Source organism: Phaethon lepturus, unplaced genomic scaffold (genome assembly GCF_000687285.1).
Source record: "Phaethon lepturus isolate BGI_N335 unplaced genomic scaffold, ASM68728v1 scaffold17772, whole genome shotgun sequence".
In the NCBI taxonomy this organism is placed as follows: domain Eukaryota; kingdom Metazoa; phylum Chordata; class Aves; order Phaethontiformes; family Phaethontidae; genus Phaethon; species Phaethon lepturus.
Genome location: NW_010524248.1, coordinates 1 through 17,877, shown reverse-complemented (window position 1 = coordinate 17,877; position 17,877 = coordinate 1). Strand labels below are relative to the sequence as shown.

At 43.8% G+C, this 17,877-nt stretch overlaps 1 protein-coding gene across 1 annotated transcript; it reads right to left on the bottom strand.

The window, feature by feature from the left end:
• Window positions 1-1,840: 1,840 nt before the first annotated feature.
• LOC104617151 (sine oculis-binding protein homolog) lies at window positions 1,841-17,876 on the bottom strand. The gene is made up of 4 exons (XM_010282393.1): window positions 17,717-17,876; window positions 8,476-8,614; window positions 6,426-6,611; window positions 1,841-1,977 (listed from the first exon to the last, which is right to left on the bottom strand). The coding sequence occupies exons 1-4, from the start codon at window positions 17,810-17,812 to the stop codon at window positions 1,841-1,843; spliced, it is 558 nt and encodes a 185-aa protein (XP_010280695.1). The 5' UTR covers window positions 17,813-17,876.
• Between the last annotated feature and the right edge of the window lies 1 nt (window position 17,877).

Sequence of the window (17,877 nt, the reverse complement as noted above, 5' to 3'; positions counted from 1 at the left end):
AAGGGCTCACTGTTTCCACTGGGACCTGCCAGGATTTCAGAACGGTTAATTCCGAGTTACCCACTGGCCACTCCTGAAACCCCAGCTTGCCATTGAACAAAACCAACTAGCATGCCCTTGGATTTTTCACCCCAAAGCAGTTCCTGAGGTTGATGATCCCCAGCACGGCAGAAGAACTGTTTCAGTCATTGTTCTTACATCCGAGATGCTTCACCTGATTAATCACAAAGCAAAAAATGAACAAACAAAACTCCGGAGACTTTGCCACAGACCCCCTTGTAACAGCACTTAAGTGCTGATCCTCTAAATAGGTGGGGTGTGTGACAAACTTAAGGTACGAAAAGTACCTTGGAAAAAGTAATTACGAGAGGAAGATCAAACAACAGGGCTGACAATAGAAAGCTTGCTGCAACCACCGCTATGGAAATGCCTCGGGGGCTCTACGAAAGTTTCCTTTTAAGGACCAGTCTCTCGAAGCTCACTGCTCTGCCAATAGAGCAGAGTGTCCCAGCTCCTTTTAAAAAAATCGTTTTGGGGAACCGTGGCTTGCCTACGCTCTCTACACAGGAGTTGAGGCACATTCTCATGCATAGTCCAGTAAGGACAGAATGCACAACGCAAACAAAAGCTGGCATTTAGGCAGGTTTTAAACATGCAAACAAAAAAGCACCTCTTTCAGCTAATTGGGGGGGGGGGGGGGGGAACTCCCTATATATTTTTAATATATGCTATTAAAGCGCATACATGGACTTTGTGATTTTCTTTTTAGCACAAAGGAAACGGCCCTCCACAGAAAGCAAAAGACATCAACAGCAGGCTAGATGGGGCAGGCATCCTGGCAAATGTTGGCATTTTAAAACACAGGCACTAATAACCCTAGGATCAGTGTGAATTAGATGAAAACAAAAGAAAGAATTTGAAGAGTAGTGACTATAGGATTTGTTGCATTGGTCTTTTATTAGAGAGCTAAACCTGCAGTTAGAGAAACTGTAATGCTGTTTAGCAACTGGAATAAGATTTGGGAAATAGTGAAGCAGGATCCAGAGCGTAGTAAAATGAAAGTCTCCAGAATATATAGTCTTAATTAGATCTGATAATATGGTCTTTATTTAAGGAAAATTGCCACTCGGTTCCGCCTGAAATCAGACTTCTTGGTAATGCAGTTGTAGAACCAATTCCTCGGTGAATTTAGATAGATGATCTTGGAAATTTGTACTGCCCTGCTAACTACCATTTAAAAAATCTTTTCTGCTTCCAGATTCCTCCAATACAATTTAAATATTGAGAGAGGTTACAGAGGGCAGTTCCAGAGTGTTTGTAGGGCAGCAACTCTGCTTAATCCCACACGTTGTGGCGCATCAGCGCTGCTGACGCACCAAGTTACTCATGTGCACTTCTATTTGCAAAAATATCCTGTAAACTTTTCTAAAGTTATGTTAAGCTATAACACAGAAAATCACATGTTCCTTTCCGTAAAATATCTAATTATTTGTTTTAGTATTCGAATATGACATTTCCTTGCCAGCTTAGGTCACAGGCCTATCTTACAAGGTACTCAGTACTGGAAATTCTTCTGCTCCTCCTTTAAAGACATTTTGCCTCATCAGATACAGTTTCTCCAGCTCGTTCCTCCTTCGTTTTCCCTTGTTCTTGATAACTTTCAGTACAACCCCAATCATTGTCATTTGGAAACCCCTGAATCAAACGTTATATAGAGGCACTGGGGGTTGGAGGATTTAAATCCCCCTTCCTTTCCCAAATGTGCTTATTATCTTGTGAAAACCCTAGGAGGGAGCGTTATTTTTCCCTTGTACTTTTTTTCCCCCTGTGGAAAGCTCAGTCAACTGCACTGGGTCATCCCCTCTGTCTCCCCTTCCACTGCGTCCCTCGACAGTGACCTGCCCTCGCAGCGCAGCACGGTAGGTAGCCGGTTCTTGTTCGGGGTGCTTAGAGCGGCCGATATACTCTGTGCATCGCCTGTACGCAGAAGGAGGCAGGAAAGAGAAGAGTTTTGCCGATGCCCATGCTCAAAGGCTAGACCTAACAGTAGTTGTACCTCCTCTACCGAGGCACTGCCATGGGGGTCACGAGATAAAATAAACCAAAGAGCACTCTTAAAAACACGGGGAAACTGAGACACCATAGCCTCCAGCAGGTGCCGGGGGAAGGAGGCAGCATGTTCTCGCCTGCATTGAAAGAATTTTTTGCATTCTTCTTTGACTAGTCTTGATTTCAGCCTTCCTTCTTCCCATGTAACAACAGCCGTCCAAACTTGCCTGAGTGAAAGGGCAGAGTCACCCTAAGTGCCCTCTCAGATTTACTCTATCGCTAAGGGCTGCACAGTAACAGTTAGGATGTTTGCATGCCACATACTGTGGCCATATACCCTGCACAACTGTGGTGGAATTTCTATTTCTAGATCATTCCTGGCTGTTGCCTTTTTGCTCCTTGCTATTTCGATGCAATTTTTCAATTGAGAAATACACTTTCTTTAAGTAGCTTCGCAGAAAATAAAAATCTTCTAACACCAAGCAGAACTAATCTTAGTATTAGTTTGTCGCAATAGGTTGTACTCGAGACTAACCCTGAAGATCACTCAGAATCTGCTCCCAGCACTAAACATAGCTACCAGCCTGCTGGGCAAGAAGGACGGCTATCAACCACAAGGAGACTATTACACCAACTCTCCGGAGGCTGCACTGACTTCTTATTTGCTTTCCAGATGCAGGTTGGACAGCTGATGTTGAGTGATAAAGCCCTGATTGATTTGGGCACTGCCTAAGCGTGGTCTGTCTGCCTGGTGGTGCAGGTCAGTGGAGTGGCCTCGCAAATGGCCTCCGTATGCGAGTAACTGGCGTGCTTCTCCTGGAGGCTTCCCGTGACTGGGTTTAGCATCCTCCACTGACGTGCCATAACCCGAGTGTGTAGACGGTCAGTGCACCACATAGGGCCCATGTGTTTAACTCAGCCCTTTTCAGGTGTAATTTTGGGATACAGCAAGGAGAGAGTGCCTTTATCAGAGCTGTTTATATTTGGTCAGGTAGCGGTCTAATGTTTTCCAGGATTGTATAAGCAAATGTTTACCTAATATTTCATTTGAATAAAACAGCTGAACAGCTTGGAAATAAAATTTTTGTCAAACTGCTCAAAATTATTTGGTTTTCCAAAGGAAAAAAAACACTTGACTGTAAAATAAACATGAGGGAAAGAAGGTAATTTTGTTAACTGATCAAGGTTTCAGCCTGTTCATTCAAAGTATGAATGCAGACAGGACACTGTTCAAAGTATTCCAGCATGCTCAAGGAAGACCTAATCTGCTGAAATCTTCAGTGACTGCTTCCTAGACATAATTCAGGATCAGTACTCATTCCTCCTTCTTGAGATGGTAGCTCTTTCTGATACCAAGAACCAGACCTGCCTCCCTGGAAATCCTGTTTCCCTTGGCTTCCCGACTGTCTTCCCCCAGTGCTTTTTCTGCCTCTGCAATTGCTACATGAGTGCACCTGACAGAGAATCCTTCCTGTTTCTCCCTGCAGGCTTCTGTGTGCATCCCTCGTGCTCTTGCTCTTCTCCCTCTTATCTGTTTGGAATCTTATCTGCAAAAATTATTCAACTAATAATTCATTGTGACCGTTTCTTGGATCTGCATATCCTCTCCAGACCATCGCTCTCCTGTCCAAATGAATACCTCAGCCTGTCTCTCTGACACTTCTTTACTGGTGCAGACCCTTCAGTTCAAGATCAATACGGCAAGAATTAAAGTCTTAATAATTTCTCCCTGAGTGCTCACTCCATATTATTTGCTCAATAACGGTGGACCGCACCATCATCTTTCCTGTCCTTCAGGTTCATGATTTAGATATCATTTTTGTCTGTGGGCACTCTCTTTGGAGCTATATTTAAATCTTGCAGATTTTTCTCCTGTACAGTATCTAAAAACTTTCCCCATCCATCCACAAGTCTGGACTCATCCCGATTCTCAGCATCTCAATCACTGCAGTGCATCACTACCTGGTTCTCCCTCTGGCCTGTAACGTAACATGGTCCTATGTATGGCCATTCAAAATGGGCTCCCTTTCTCTGCCCAGCTTTGAAGTTTTCTCTTGGACTCTTTCCGCCTCTCCCTCCTGTCCCCTTCATTTATTAACTCAACCAAATGTAAGCTGCTTCTGTTCTTGTGGCAGGTCAGTCTTAGCCTGTCTCTCCCCCATGTTGATAATGTTGACTTTTAGCTTCAGCTATGAATGACGTGAATCTTTTTCATGTGCCTGCTCAACTCAAAGCAGCACCTTTGTGCTGTTTCCCAAGTTGCCCCCTGTGCTTGTGAGGGGCTCCTAGAAAACATCCCCAGAGTTACTCTTGTCTGCCGTTGTATCACTCTGAAGTTTTCTGCTTTGATGTAGTGCCCACAAAACGGTGTCAAAGTGCAGTGCCAAGACCACTGCCTCGCACGCTGGCTCTCCTGGCTCCTTTGTACTCCCTTTTCTACTTGTATTCACCAGTTGTTTCTTGCCAGCCTCTTTGGGGTGATCATAACTAGGGCACCTACGCCCTAAGATAAAACAAAACAATTACTACCGATGCTTATTGCAAATCCCACAAAGGTTGTGGTTCTCCTCCCCTCCAGTCCTCCCAAACTTTGCTCTCTAAAACAAAGGTGAGATAAATATGCTCATCTGCTCAGAAGTCATGGTAATCTAGCGCTCATTACTGATCATGGGATAAAGTCAGGGGAGGCAGAGATTACGTGTTCATATTCCCTATGTGAGTAAAACAAACAATATTCATTATGAATTATTGAACTGAAAACCTAAAGTTGGAAAATACCTACGAAAAGCCTTCTCTGCACATTACCCTCACCAGTACATTTGAACACGGGATCGCACACAGTAGGTAGACAGGCAAAGAACAGAAGGCAGTTGACTTGGCCAAGGTTCCCCCGTGTCCCCTTAACTACTGTTGCAGTAATTTGTTTTTCTACTTCATAGTTCCATCTCCTCCTGCTTGTTTGATGTCATAAAAAGCCAGCAACTGTGGCAGTTTGCACAATGCATGTTATAGCCTTGTGTTCGTGTACCACAAATTCAGCATTCTGGATTCATTCATGACTCAGATTGGAGGAGAAAATAGCTTGGGATAGCACAAGCCCTTGATTAAAGCTTTAGGGCCAAACCAACAACAGCTGAGGATCCAGCCCATATGGCCCGAGATCTTTAGCTCTATAAAGGCTGCAGGAATGGGCCCAAATAGCTTTGGTAATTAGCAAATATCGTATAAAATAGATGAAAAGTCTTTGGCAGGGAATGCATATTGAGTAACATTTGAAAATTATTCATAGCATATTAATATACTTCTTTAAAGATAAAACTCAATGGCATAAAAGTAATCTGGGAGGGGCAACAGTAGTCTCTCACATGACTGTCAACAGGCAAACAATTTGTTGGACCCATCAGTGTTTTACAGTTACCTTTTGTCAATGCAACGAAGGGCGGAGGTGACCAGCTAACACCTGGGACCTGATCCTACAAGCTGTCCTGCCTCTGCAGAAGTGTCCTCACACCCTGTGGGGACTCTTTAGCCAAGCTGCCTCCCTGCGTGTGGACAGCTACCATTCTCGGGTCACTCCTGCAGGTCACCCTGTACTCCTCGGTGCCTCGGTCACCCAAGAGCACCCAGAACAACACCCAGAGATGTCTGCAGAAGCAGGACTGAGCCTGCTGCTATCCGAATTCACCGATTTTCGCACCGTAAACAATAACATAGCAATTAATCACCCTGGTGTAGCCGTAAGAGTTACTTTCACAGATTATGGTAAGAAGCACACAGTGTGGAATAAATAATTTTTCACACAAACTCTGAGGAATGGCATGTTATAAAATCACTCTTGATAAAAATATAATGAAAATGTAAAACATCTCAGTACAGTCTCCTGGGTAGAGTCAAGATCATATTAAACCCTCAAGAGACAACGGTCAGGGATTTCAATGAGAATCAAGAGACAGTTTTCCCAGGATGAGCTTGTTAACCTGATGTAAAGACATGATATTGATTTGATGGCTTTGTCTCTTTCACTTTTTTACTTCATTGAGACTATTTTTAATTTAATCATCTTCCATTAATTTATTTAAAGGCTTTATTCATCAAAACAAAATCTTTTTTTTTCTAAAAGCAAATGTTGTTGAAGTGCTGAGAGTACAATCCAGCACGCAGAGTGTCACAAGCAGCACAAGTCTGTTGTCATTGCGTTTGCAGAAGTTTTTCACTAATATTAACAAATAGAGTTACTCTCCCACTCTATTTTAAAGTTCCCTGTGACCGGTTTTTAAGGACTTTGAAATCAGCCCTCTTACAAAGACGTCATGATCTAGCAATCTCAGTACACGCGTCATGACAGTAGCTATTTTAAAATGTTCATTAGGATTTACCTGCTGGTGGCTTTATGAAAGGTGGTGGAATTAATGGGACAATAATAGGTACATTCCCGTGATCCTTTGACCCTGCTGGTGAGTCTGAAAGTCCATTTCCTGTGGCAAGCCCTGGGTAGCTTGGGTTTATATTGTACGGTGAAATAACACTGTCCTCAGGTAATTTTGGTTTTGGCAAAGAATTTTCTGTAAAACACAAAGCACACATTGTACAGTATGACAAATATATTTCTTAAATGCCCCTACATACTTTCACCAATCTGTTCATTAAACTACTTACCCTAATACAAGAAGAGTGCACAAACCCCTGCAGATATTTTCCCTTTCAAAAAACTGATACTTTTCAGTATTCCTCAGAAATGTTCCCTTTTTTTAAATCAAACTCACGCTAAAGACAACTATGCTTTCTTTTTTTTTTTAGAGGTGTGATTATTTTGTCATACATATCCTGAGTATGCCTGATTTAATCAATGATACCTTCACTTTTACTGTTTGCATGGTGATCACACTCAGTGTCCTGTGACTTCACCGATGCAAGAAGCACAAACTGAAAAATAAAAGAATTCCTAATTCTCTATCAACAATACGATGAGTAGTACAAATGGAAAGGATTTAAAGGAAGGAACAAAATATTGAAATTACAGCATGAAATGATGACAGTTATTATTCTAATTCTTTAACCCCAAATCACCTCAGGATTCTTATTTGTAGGAGTTTCTCTAATGCCCTCAACTAGCTATGGGACAGCGCTTAATTCTTACTATTCTTTCTCCTCCCATCTCTCAGAAAAAGAAATACACTTTTTTCCCCTCCCACAGGCTGCATACACCAAAAATTTCTAGCTGGCACAGGTATTCAACATCTTTCTTTGGTACATAAAACATATGATTTGTAACATGAGTCTATGAAAAAGGTATGTCATAAATTTCATCAGGCATAGGCTGCAGCCACAAATAATTCAAATAAAAGATCTGTTTATTAAAACATAAATAAACAAATCATATTACTACACAGGAACAAGTTTCTTCAAAGGTGGCTTAATGACATTGCGTTTTCAATTAAAAATACATATTGATCACCGGTGTCATTGTAGAACTAACGAGTTGCAAACATTCCATTTTATCACAACTAGAACGTTTCGCCTTACCTCTAAGCTTGCCACCTTTCCCCTAGCCATCTCTCCGTCAGAGCCGGCACCAGCACCCACCGCGCCGCTCGCTGAACGCAGCGCTGCGTCCAGCCGTCAGGACAACCCAAGCGCTGCTGGTGACACGCACGGTGAAACGCAGCAGTCCCAAGCGTAAAAGCTGCTGCAGTTTCCTCTCTTTACCTCACCTCTGAGCAACCCTTCTTGGCTAAGTCAAGACGCAGCCGTTTCCTGCTCTTCTCCTCGCTCTGACCACAAGGCCCCTACCCATCTGCTGTGGCTGAGGAGCCAGCGGGGAGCGAGCGAAGGGCTGAACAAACAGCCGGGACCCTATCCTTCACGTTTTGCATCACCTCCTACTACAGCACGCGAAGATCCAGCACTGTCCCAAACAAATTCCACCCCGGAGAACTTCTACGGCACTTGCAGAAGACGGTATAGTACAAACATCCCCGAGGAGCCTTTTGAGAATGTTCATGCTTATTCCCACACGCGTTGTGAATATTCCAGCTCAAAATCTTTCAGCGTTTTAAAAAGCCGTAGGTCAAAAAACCTTAGTTTTGAAAGCAAAAGTGTTCCTTAAAGCCACACTGCTAAGAAAGCGCTGCCTGTTTCATCCAGTTGTGAGCAGTTCATTGGTACCACAGGTACATGACTTTCAACTGACTCACAAAAACTATTATTTGTGAAGATATGTTAGCAAGTGCCTACTAACGGCAATTTTCTTAAGTGGTTTTCCTCATACGCTATTGGCTTCCTCGTAATAAAAGGCACTGTCTGACATTTTTATTTAAACCAACCACGAAGCAGGCAGCAGGATGTGCTTCCCAGTCCACGCCAATTCAGACAGGTTGAGATATTAATCCTCCTTTGCATGAACACAGAAACATTAAGTCTCATTACCTTTGAGAACAGAAATGTGCTGGCGGCTTTCCCCGTCTGCCGAGTAGTTCCTGAATTCAATATCTTCTCCATCTTTCAATTCAACCTTATCATAACCATACCAGCCAAGGAGCTCATTCATAGTGTTCTCTGCAAAGTTCTGAAAGAGAAAAATTGCCTACTTATTTATGTAATCAATAACCATTTGGAAGGAAGGGAGGACTGCATAAATCGAACCGTATCTGTGCTACACGAGGAAGTGTCAGGTTTGGCCCACCTCCTCAAAGACGGATGTTCGTTTCATAAGTCAAGTGCATAAAGTGTAATGCATTTAAATCTCCAACTGGCACATGTAATTATGACAGAGACTCATACGTCTGTAATTTAAAGAAAATGAAAAGGAGAGTTATTTATGACTTTTGCTCTGGCATCCAATGTCAGAAATATTTTAACATACATTCGTCACACAAACTTGTCTGTGTTGCCATAAAAACATTTAAGACTGCAGCAAGAGAATAACAGAAAACTAGGAGTTTTTTCAACCAGCAGATAATCAATCTTACTGCACTAAAGCCTTTTCAACTGGAGCAGGTCACTGACACAATTACAGTTCCTTGAGGTGCCCATGAACCAAATCAAATAAAATCACAGCGAAGACGTTTTTCCTCAGTTATAAGCCCTTACATAGTCAAGCCACTTAAAAACTCTTCACCATTGAAAGCATTTTACCCTAACATTTCATACAAACACCTCTTATATTGTTTAAGAAAACCTTTCTCAGTTTTGCCATATTTATTTTCAAACCCATTTCCAAGCAGCTGTGTGGTTACACTTTATGTTTGTATGGAAATGCAAAATATGGAACATGACTGTCATAACTCTGAAATTCTATTAAAAACACATCCTCTAGGTCACATGGCAAAAATATTTCTCGTAGAAAATGCTCATTACTGGGCCAGGAGATTTAGTGGAGTAAGTTAAGGAATCTGCAGCCAGGCAACAAAGCTTTCTGAAACCAAGTAGTGCCACGGAGGTCTACAGCTTACGGATTTAGGAAACTACCAAAGGAAACCCACTAATGAATTATTGCTATGGCAAAGATCAGTTTAAAGTAGTACGACAACTACAAAATGAAACGAAAAAGCCACACACAAAGCCTTTCTATTTGGTCTCCACACTTTTTTATAATCACTCTTTTACAACAAATTCCAAACTTCATTGGATCTTGACATCTCAAATAATGTTCCCGATAAGCGCCGTCTCCCGGGACCCTGCCTACCAGCAAAGGAATAGGGAGAACACGACACCAATTCAAAACAACTGGTACGTGTCAAATTTGCAGGTTGCTAGATTTTCGCTAGTAACTGCTCTAGCTTAATTTTTACGATAGCACACAGCAACTCTCCAGTCGTTTAAATAAATAAATAAAATTAATCAGATGATAACTGCTTCCGAATTCAAAGCTGCAGCAGGCACTCTGCCCCAGAACGTCAGAGCCCCGCGCTGCTCCTGGCTCATTCATCACACCAGATTGCATAGGTGTTCCTGTCACTCAAGGAGGGCCGTAAAGCAGCCATAGGCAATAAACACAAGCAATTTGTACTCTTCCAGGAGTATCATCTGTGCAATTGCGCTACAAACACACGTTTCAGGAACAGAAAAGCTAAAACAAAAATGCACAGCAGACCCCCTGGAGCACCAGTTTCTTTTTGGTTTTTCCCTCTCTCATCTTCACTTGACCTCCTGCTGGAATTCTCAACCCCGTGGCTGTCCTGTGCAGCCCCGAGCCGACGCAAAACTTTGCATCATTCCACCTCTGCCTCTAGTGCCAACGTTGTAAGTGCGACAGCCCGTTACGTCTGAACTATGTCACTACTACAGTTTGCAGCGATGAGTGGAACGCGGTGTAATGTGGCCAACACCTACACTAATTTCTAAAATATATATTTAAATTCTCATTCGAATGATGCAGTGTTCTAAGTGTTTTAAATGCTAATAAAAATGGGACATTTTTCTAAAGTTTTTGTTTGTTTGTTTGTTTTTCAGCTTTTTAGAAAGCTGCTCTCTCAAGCGCTGAACGTCCCAATGCACTAACCCTGGCTCTAACCCATGGGAATCCAACAACGAAATGTCCTGGAGTCGGGGTGTGAGACCACCCAGAATGACTTGAAGGGGTCCATGGAGGCCCGAAGGCAAGCTCTGCCAGCTTCCCTTGCTTTGCTAAATTTCAACTGTGGAGACGCAGCCCTAGAGACTAATCTAGCAAGGTAGAGACCAATTGACAAAGTCTTGCTGACTTAAACCCCATGCAACCAAATTAATTGAGTAGCTCTAAATTTGCCTCTTGTGGATGCTTTGTGTTTTATTTGCATTGTTGATCAACTCAGGCAACGAGTAATTTCTAATTACTTGTCAAGGAATATGTAAGTAGGGCTATATATATGTTCATTTTTTCCTGAAAATTCATACATGTGTAAGTCTCTTCAAAATCTAGTCAACATGATGGTTGGGTTTGTAAAAGCACAAAGTTTAAGCACCTTTCAAGCCTTATTTTTACTACCCACGATGAGTGATGCACAAAAATGAACACTCACAATGACAAAAAATACATTTGATTTTGAAATTACCTGTCATAGAGACTTGACTCTTTAAAAAAAAAATAATAATCACTGGGGTCTTTCCTACTAAACCCAGTGAGAGTACAATGAAGTTGCACATTAGCAGTAACAAAAGTAAGCACCTTTTTAACACCATGGTTTCTCAACAAGGATGCTTGGATTAAAAAAAAAAAAAAACACACAATTAAGCCGTTCTCCTTCATAATTTATCTTACCTATTACAATGATGCTGATCACTCTTAATACTATTCTCTCAGTGGCTAACAGCCAGGGCTTCATTACACAGCACTGTATACACAGCAAACCAAGAGGATAACCCCATCCTTAGCAAGCTGGTAGTCAAAGCTGAGAAATGTTTTCTTCCACACTAACTCTCACACAGATGGGCAGCCAGAGAACTACGACATCACCTTCCCTCAGACTCCTGACTACAATAGCCATTTGCAGCGATGTCCAAGATCCTGTCAGTTGAGATGATGGTCACAGAGGTCATGTCCTTCCTGAAGCCGCTGCCCTGAAGCTGACCACTATTATTTCATTGTTTCCATGTATTCTCCCTTCTCCCGTTTCAGTGGTAGGCCCAATCTACATGGATTCAAGACACAGTAACAAGATGGGATTTGTAAAAACCAGTGTGGTGGCAATAGTCCAAACATAAATGATGAGATGAGATGAGAAATTTTTGTCTGTGTGAATGTGGGAGTGGAGAGAAGAGGCAAAAAAGCCCACTTCTTGATGAAGTTAAAGAAAGGAAGCGGGCCAGTTAATACACAACCTGTACATGCAGAGCAGATCCTCACTGAAAGATGTACAAGCTTCAAAGGCTTAGTGAAAGGAAGAGTGATGATTGTAACCATGGTGCTTGAGAAAAGCGAGAATGTGGGACCCAAGGTTGGAGCAGGAGAGCAGAAGCAGCAGTGATGAAGCAGGCTAGACAGGACTTAGCTAAACTGAGAGATGATGGACCTGCCAAAGCTCAGGGAGAAGGAAATGTGAAGATGAGTGTGGATGACCGGATAGAGATGTGCAAGGGGCTGCAATTCCAAGCTGCTGCAGGATCAGGACAGCAGAGGCACTGAGCTAGTCCATGCCTACTTTCAGAGTCATTCCCCAAAAGGATGTGAAGGGTCTGCAGGATGGAGGCTGCCACCCCAACCCCACAGCCCTGCCAGAGGGCTGGGATGACGTCAAAGACCAGCGCACCACGGGAAACCTTGCCCACCATCAGTGAAATCCCAAGTCAAGCAATCGCACTGCTAAGCTGGGACCCTTGAGCCCAGAGCAAATCCCAGGCAGCCAGGCTCCCGAGGCTGGGCTGCACGCACCGAAAACCTCTCCAGCTGCCAGCGCACCCAGGCAGTCGGTTCACATCCCACCGGAGGCGAATCTCCCGCGCTCCTCTAGCTGGCGGCACACCGTCGCAGCCGCCCGACTGCCAGGGCATCCGCTGTGGCTGCAGCACAACCAGTTCACCCCTGCCAAAGAAACCGGCCCAAAAACGCTCCGGTGGCCCCCGTCACACGCCACCGCCAAAGCCCTCCCTTCCTAACAGACGGCAATTCCTTTTTTTGCCCCCTGCTAAGTCCCAAACCACTTATCACCGCTGCGGGCAATGTGTAATTTGCATGTTTTAACTGTATGATTTCTCTCTTCTTGCACTACGGCAGTAGCCTCCCTCCTGGAAGAGCCAGGATAACTAACTCACTATTACGCTAGTTGGTGTTTTGACTTGAATTTGCTTCCTATTCACGGGAAGGATGAAGAAGAGCGTGTTGACTCGCCAGACTGTGGTTTCTCTCCTTTCTGAGACTGACTTACACGCGAGGCAGTAAAAATATAATCACATTTGTTCCCGCTTTAGGATTTCTTTCAGGGTAACAATACACCTACAGCTTGATTTTTTTTACATCGCAATGCATCATTTTCCAAAATCTTCACCAATACATACATTCTGAAGCTAAGCCATGCTTCTCTTTCCATCTCAGACCTCTTGCCTTTCCTTCTCTACGAACCTTATTCACAGGGGGCAAGGCCTGGCTTCACCGAACGAGGCCTGGCAAACACGGAGGCAGGAAACGCAGGGGAGAATGAGTCTGTCAGACTCATTTTCTTCTAGGTTTTACTGCTGAATGTTTATTTCAGATCTGGGAGGAAGCACAGTGGCTCCATTCCATTTCCTTGACTGCATAACCCGCTCGGTGCAGAGCCCCACAAATTCACTTTACACTTTCACTGCACCAAGGAAATAAAAATGTTTCTATAGTCACAATACGAACTCAGAATTTTTTTTAATTTTTTTTTTACCAGCCCTCAGTTTCTTTGCTTATTTATGTTGTCGCCATATTGAATTTTATGGTTAGACCTTTATGCTATCAGAAAGGAAAATTTCTCAATGCTTTGATTTCCTTTGTCCTCCCACGTACACGTTTGGTTCTGTAATACCCGCTTTGTTTGGGGAAGCATTATTTCTGCGGTGCACAGGCATGTGAGGCTCCCTGCGCAGACAACACAACTCCCTTTTGCAGCCATCCCACAAAACTCCTTCCACGCAGACTCTGAGAAAAAAAAAAAGAAAAAAAAAAAAAGAAAAAAATCCCTCCACCTCGGTCTCCTGAAATAGTACAACTGATAAAGTCTGTCTGCTTTTCCACTTTCCCAAAGACTTTTTTTTCTTGCTTTTCAGGAGAAAAGGGAGGAGTTTCCTTGGAATCTTCTGAGCACTCCGAGCGATCTGGCTGGCTCCAGGCGCAGTGCTGCTACGCCTGCTTCACTGCTTTCCTCCTTCTGACAGGAGCACTTTTAAATGCCAAACGGGGAATATTAAAACACTAAACTGAAAGATCTTCTGATGGGGTTACTACTGAACTACAACAGATGGGGCTGTCTTAAGCTCTAGGCATGAGGAACGAAGCCCAATTTTAGATACAAATTAGTTCTTGAGAATATTTATAGATGGTAAACTCCTTGTGCACACGGAGCAGCCCTGTGAAATCACGGCACAGATTAATTGCTCGCCTTTCAATTGACAGAGGCACGTTGCCTTGTCTGTTCAGGAGAACTTCCAGTGGAATCCAGCACTGGATGCAACTTCATTCCACAAGGTTGCGGAGCACCTTGCTCCTCCTCCTGAGCGGCACCGCTGCCTGGCAGCGGGACGGCAAACGGAAATAAGCTGAGCAAGGATGGATGGGGCAGCCATCACCGCGCCTTGGCGAGCGCTTTCATCAATTAAAACTGTAAAAAAGAAAAAAAAAAATTTTTGGTCTTAAAATAGTACTGCGTTCCCCAATTACGATAGCTTTGGATCTATTAGGTGTTCTGTTATTCACCACTGAGCAAGAAATGGCACTGAACTGGATTTCGGAATAACGATCTGCTTTTCTTCCAAAGCACAAGGTGAACAATGCTACCTCTGGAAGAAAAAAATGGAAAGTATCATCTGAAGGAGGGAGAAGGACAAAAGCAAAAAATAACCAGAAAAGAGAGGCTGTGAAGGTCACAGCGAAACAAAACAGTTCCTCCTGAATGTATTTTTCATGGAAATGTAATATCAGAAAACTGCGCAGAGCCATGTACTTTTTGCACACAACATTGTATCAAATTAAAATTTGTTATAACCATGGTGTACATTAGGTTAGCGGTAACAAAAACTGTAACTTAATAGCTGGCATAAGGAAAAAGCAAGCAACCTGAATACCCATCCAGTCCTGTTAAAACTGAGTGGTGACACTACTGTTGGAAGATGCCAAGCCAAGCAGCTAGGTGTTGTGATCCTTCTCCGGCACGTATCTGGCTGTATCGAGCAGCAAATCTTGAAGGGAGTCTCTGTGATGAGGTAATTTCGTTGCCCATTCACAGTGCCCCGCATTTGCTGTACTTAAAATAGACACTTGTACCAATGGCCTTTTTATTATCTGAAGGGGGGGGGGATAAAAAAAAATCACATATACACCAGTCCTTTTTCTTTCTGCTAGCAGAGGGAGGCAATCCGATCCAACGTGGGCTGAAACCTGAGTAGGTCACTGTACACCATGATAAAATTCCCTAATCCCTGAGTCAAATTTCCCTGAGGGGGCCCTCCTACTTCTCCTTCACTTTCCAAGCTGACTTTTCCATTCCCTCTCTCGTCTTTTCCTCCCCTTCATCTCTTTCATTTCCCCTACCTTAAAGCCTTGATATCTGATCCGCTGCCGATGCTCGGGTTACAGTTTTTACAGCTTAGGCTGTCTATTGCTGTATACATTCCTTTCTTTCTGCTCTGCCGTGATTACTTACCCGAGCTTATTTTACGCTGGTCCAGATGAAAGCAGTTCAGACGAAGGGGAACAGCCAGCCTGTTTGAACATCACAGATACGAACCCACACAAGGGCACATTGTGCTCCCTCCCTCCCTCCCTCCCTGCCCCCCAAACCTTTTGCGGAGTGTAACCGATTTGTTACATTATCGTTTTCCTCAGGTTTATGAAGAACAACTAGGCATCTTAATTCATCAGGGAAGAAAAAGAGTAAGTCATCGCCACAGGATTCTTAACTTTCTCAACCAGTCAAAAACTCAAACCATTTTTTTTCTCCCCCCACCCCTCACCTTGCCCCTTCTTAGATGATAGTAGCCAACCGTCCTACTAAAAATGCACAGCATATATCTATCGTAGTTTACACTGAAAGGTGGCCTGCGTTTTGCGAAAGGTTCTGCCACCAGCTACCTCACTCTCGACCAGAAATCACTTCGGGCCAAAATGCCGTTTCTACCCGCCTTTAATTTTCAAGTCGGCTGAAATCTTGAGGTTTCTAACCTTAAGCAGCTACCCATGATCAAAACAGAGAAACTCTGCACGAAGGTTAACGCCAGTGCTTAATACCAAAGCATTAGCTTAAAATTGTGTAATTTTTCTCCTTCACACAATGTTGTTTTTGTTTCTTCCTCACCCTTTCAGACAAACATCTGTTATACTGTAGAAGAACAACTATCTCCCAAACCGCTGAGTGTGCCTGCAGCCAAAGTAAACAAAACAAACCCAGAGGATCCAGCACAGTCAGCCTTTATATCCAGCCAGGATAACATTTCACATGTTTTGATTAAAATTAGCTAATTTGTAATTCTAGAACCTATGAAACTTAAAAGCTGCAATCCATACAGATCGCATTAGGCGATGCTCTGAGGGGCCAATGCCCTACACTACAGACCTCTGCAGTCCTCAGAACTATGTGGGATTACAACGAGCAATGACTCTTCGGTGCCTGCACAGAGCCCTCTCCGAAAATAGGATGTCTCATATATCTTGCAAAGAATAATGCCTCTCCTCGGGACTTGAAACTCGTACGGTTTGTTTCCAAAGAGACGCACCGACACGTTATTTTGTTCGCTCCCCCAGTACTACTCCTGTCCACGTTTCCAGCTGATGTGCACGCAGAGCTGTGTACACGTTCGCTGCGCAGGCAGCAGGAGCAAGAACAGCCTGCCTTAGGCAGGAAAGGGCATCTAACCGAAATCAGTGGTGTGCAAAAGAGGGGAGAGGGGAGGGGACGTGCGCGTTCCCGTTTAATTTTACCTGGGGAGATCAATGCTCCGGAAAGCAGAGATATTTTCACCAGGCATCACGCATATTTATATACTCGCCTATACAGTATACATACTATGCAAATGTGTGGCATTTTCTAGGCAGCCCTCCACTTACAATCAGCCCTTTAATAAATGACATATTCAAATTAAATGTCAGCAGCTTTATCTTACAACCAGACTATGCCGTTTTAGTCACTTCATCTGTGCATTAAACAACAACAAGTTGAGCTGAGTCTCCCAGTACCTTGTTCCCAACTTTGGGGAATTAGAGACATAAAACAAACAGACATGGAACAGACATGGAAAACAGGCGCAAAAAATAGGAACGGTCAAGCCTGGAACAGCGACCCAACGACAAAAGAAGTCCCGAGATAACGTTTTTGCGCGATCGCAGCCATTCTAACATCTGGAGTGGCTACCTCCAGCGCACAGCTGGACTGGCTGCGGTTCCTATGGGGCAGGCCAGCCCTCCGCACCATAAATACACTTGCATCAAAAGCAGCCCTCGGACAGCCGCCTTTCCTTTCGGCAACCCCGCCGCCGCCGTGATGAAGAGGAGGAGGGGAAGGGGAGGAGGGAAAAAGGGGTCTCCGCGCTGAAGTGCGAGAACGATGCGCGGCTCAGACCGTAACATTTCACTTTGACAATTTAATTACACAGTTGCAGCTGGCTACTGAAAAAGGAGAGAAATAACAGTGTTTAAAAAGACGTCCCTTTCTTTCCTAACTTTAGGGCTTCCCGGCTACCTGAAGGCATGGCTACAGAAGGTAAAGAAAAAAGAAAAAAAAAAAAAGGCTCATCACTGGCACTCAAAGAGCTTAAAAGCCCAGCGAGGGAGAGTTGTTTAGTTTTTGTTTTGTTCTGTTTTTTTTTTTTAAATAAATAAATAAAAGCTGGTCAATGAACAGGATTTGCAGCCTGTGAATTCGTCTCTGTTTTCAGCCCAGGAGGCGGAGTTGAGACACATTCAGTGCATCCTACAAAAAAAAAAAATGACAAGAGAGCCTTTCTTATTTCATTTCCACGCAGGGAGGCGGGGGGGCGGGGGAGGACCCCCGCTCCCTTCTCCATCACAGGCACCTACCTTCATCTCCTCGTTGATCTCCCGCTTCACCGGGTGAGCCGGCTTCCTGCTCCTTTTATTTTCGGGAGGTCTCCCTTCTTTCTCCATTTCTGCCATTTTTTGCGCCTACTTGGTGGTGGAGATGAAATGGCTGCTGGTGCTCTGGGGGGGCCGGGAGGGGC

Coding starts and splice junctions, on each gene's coding strand:
- LOC104617151 (XM_010282393.1), bottom strand. CDS start 17,812: ATGGCAGAAATGGAGAAAGAAGGGAGACCTCCCGAAAATAAAAGGAGC. Junction 8,615..17,716: donor AGATCAACGAGGAGATGAAG/GTAGGTGCCTGT, acceptor TTTCTCTTTCAG/AACTTTGCAGAGAACACTAT. Junction 6,612..8,475: donor GCACATTTCTGTTCTCAAAG/GTAATGAGACTT, acceptor TGTGTTTTACAG/AAAATTCTTTGCCAAAACCA.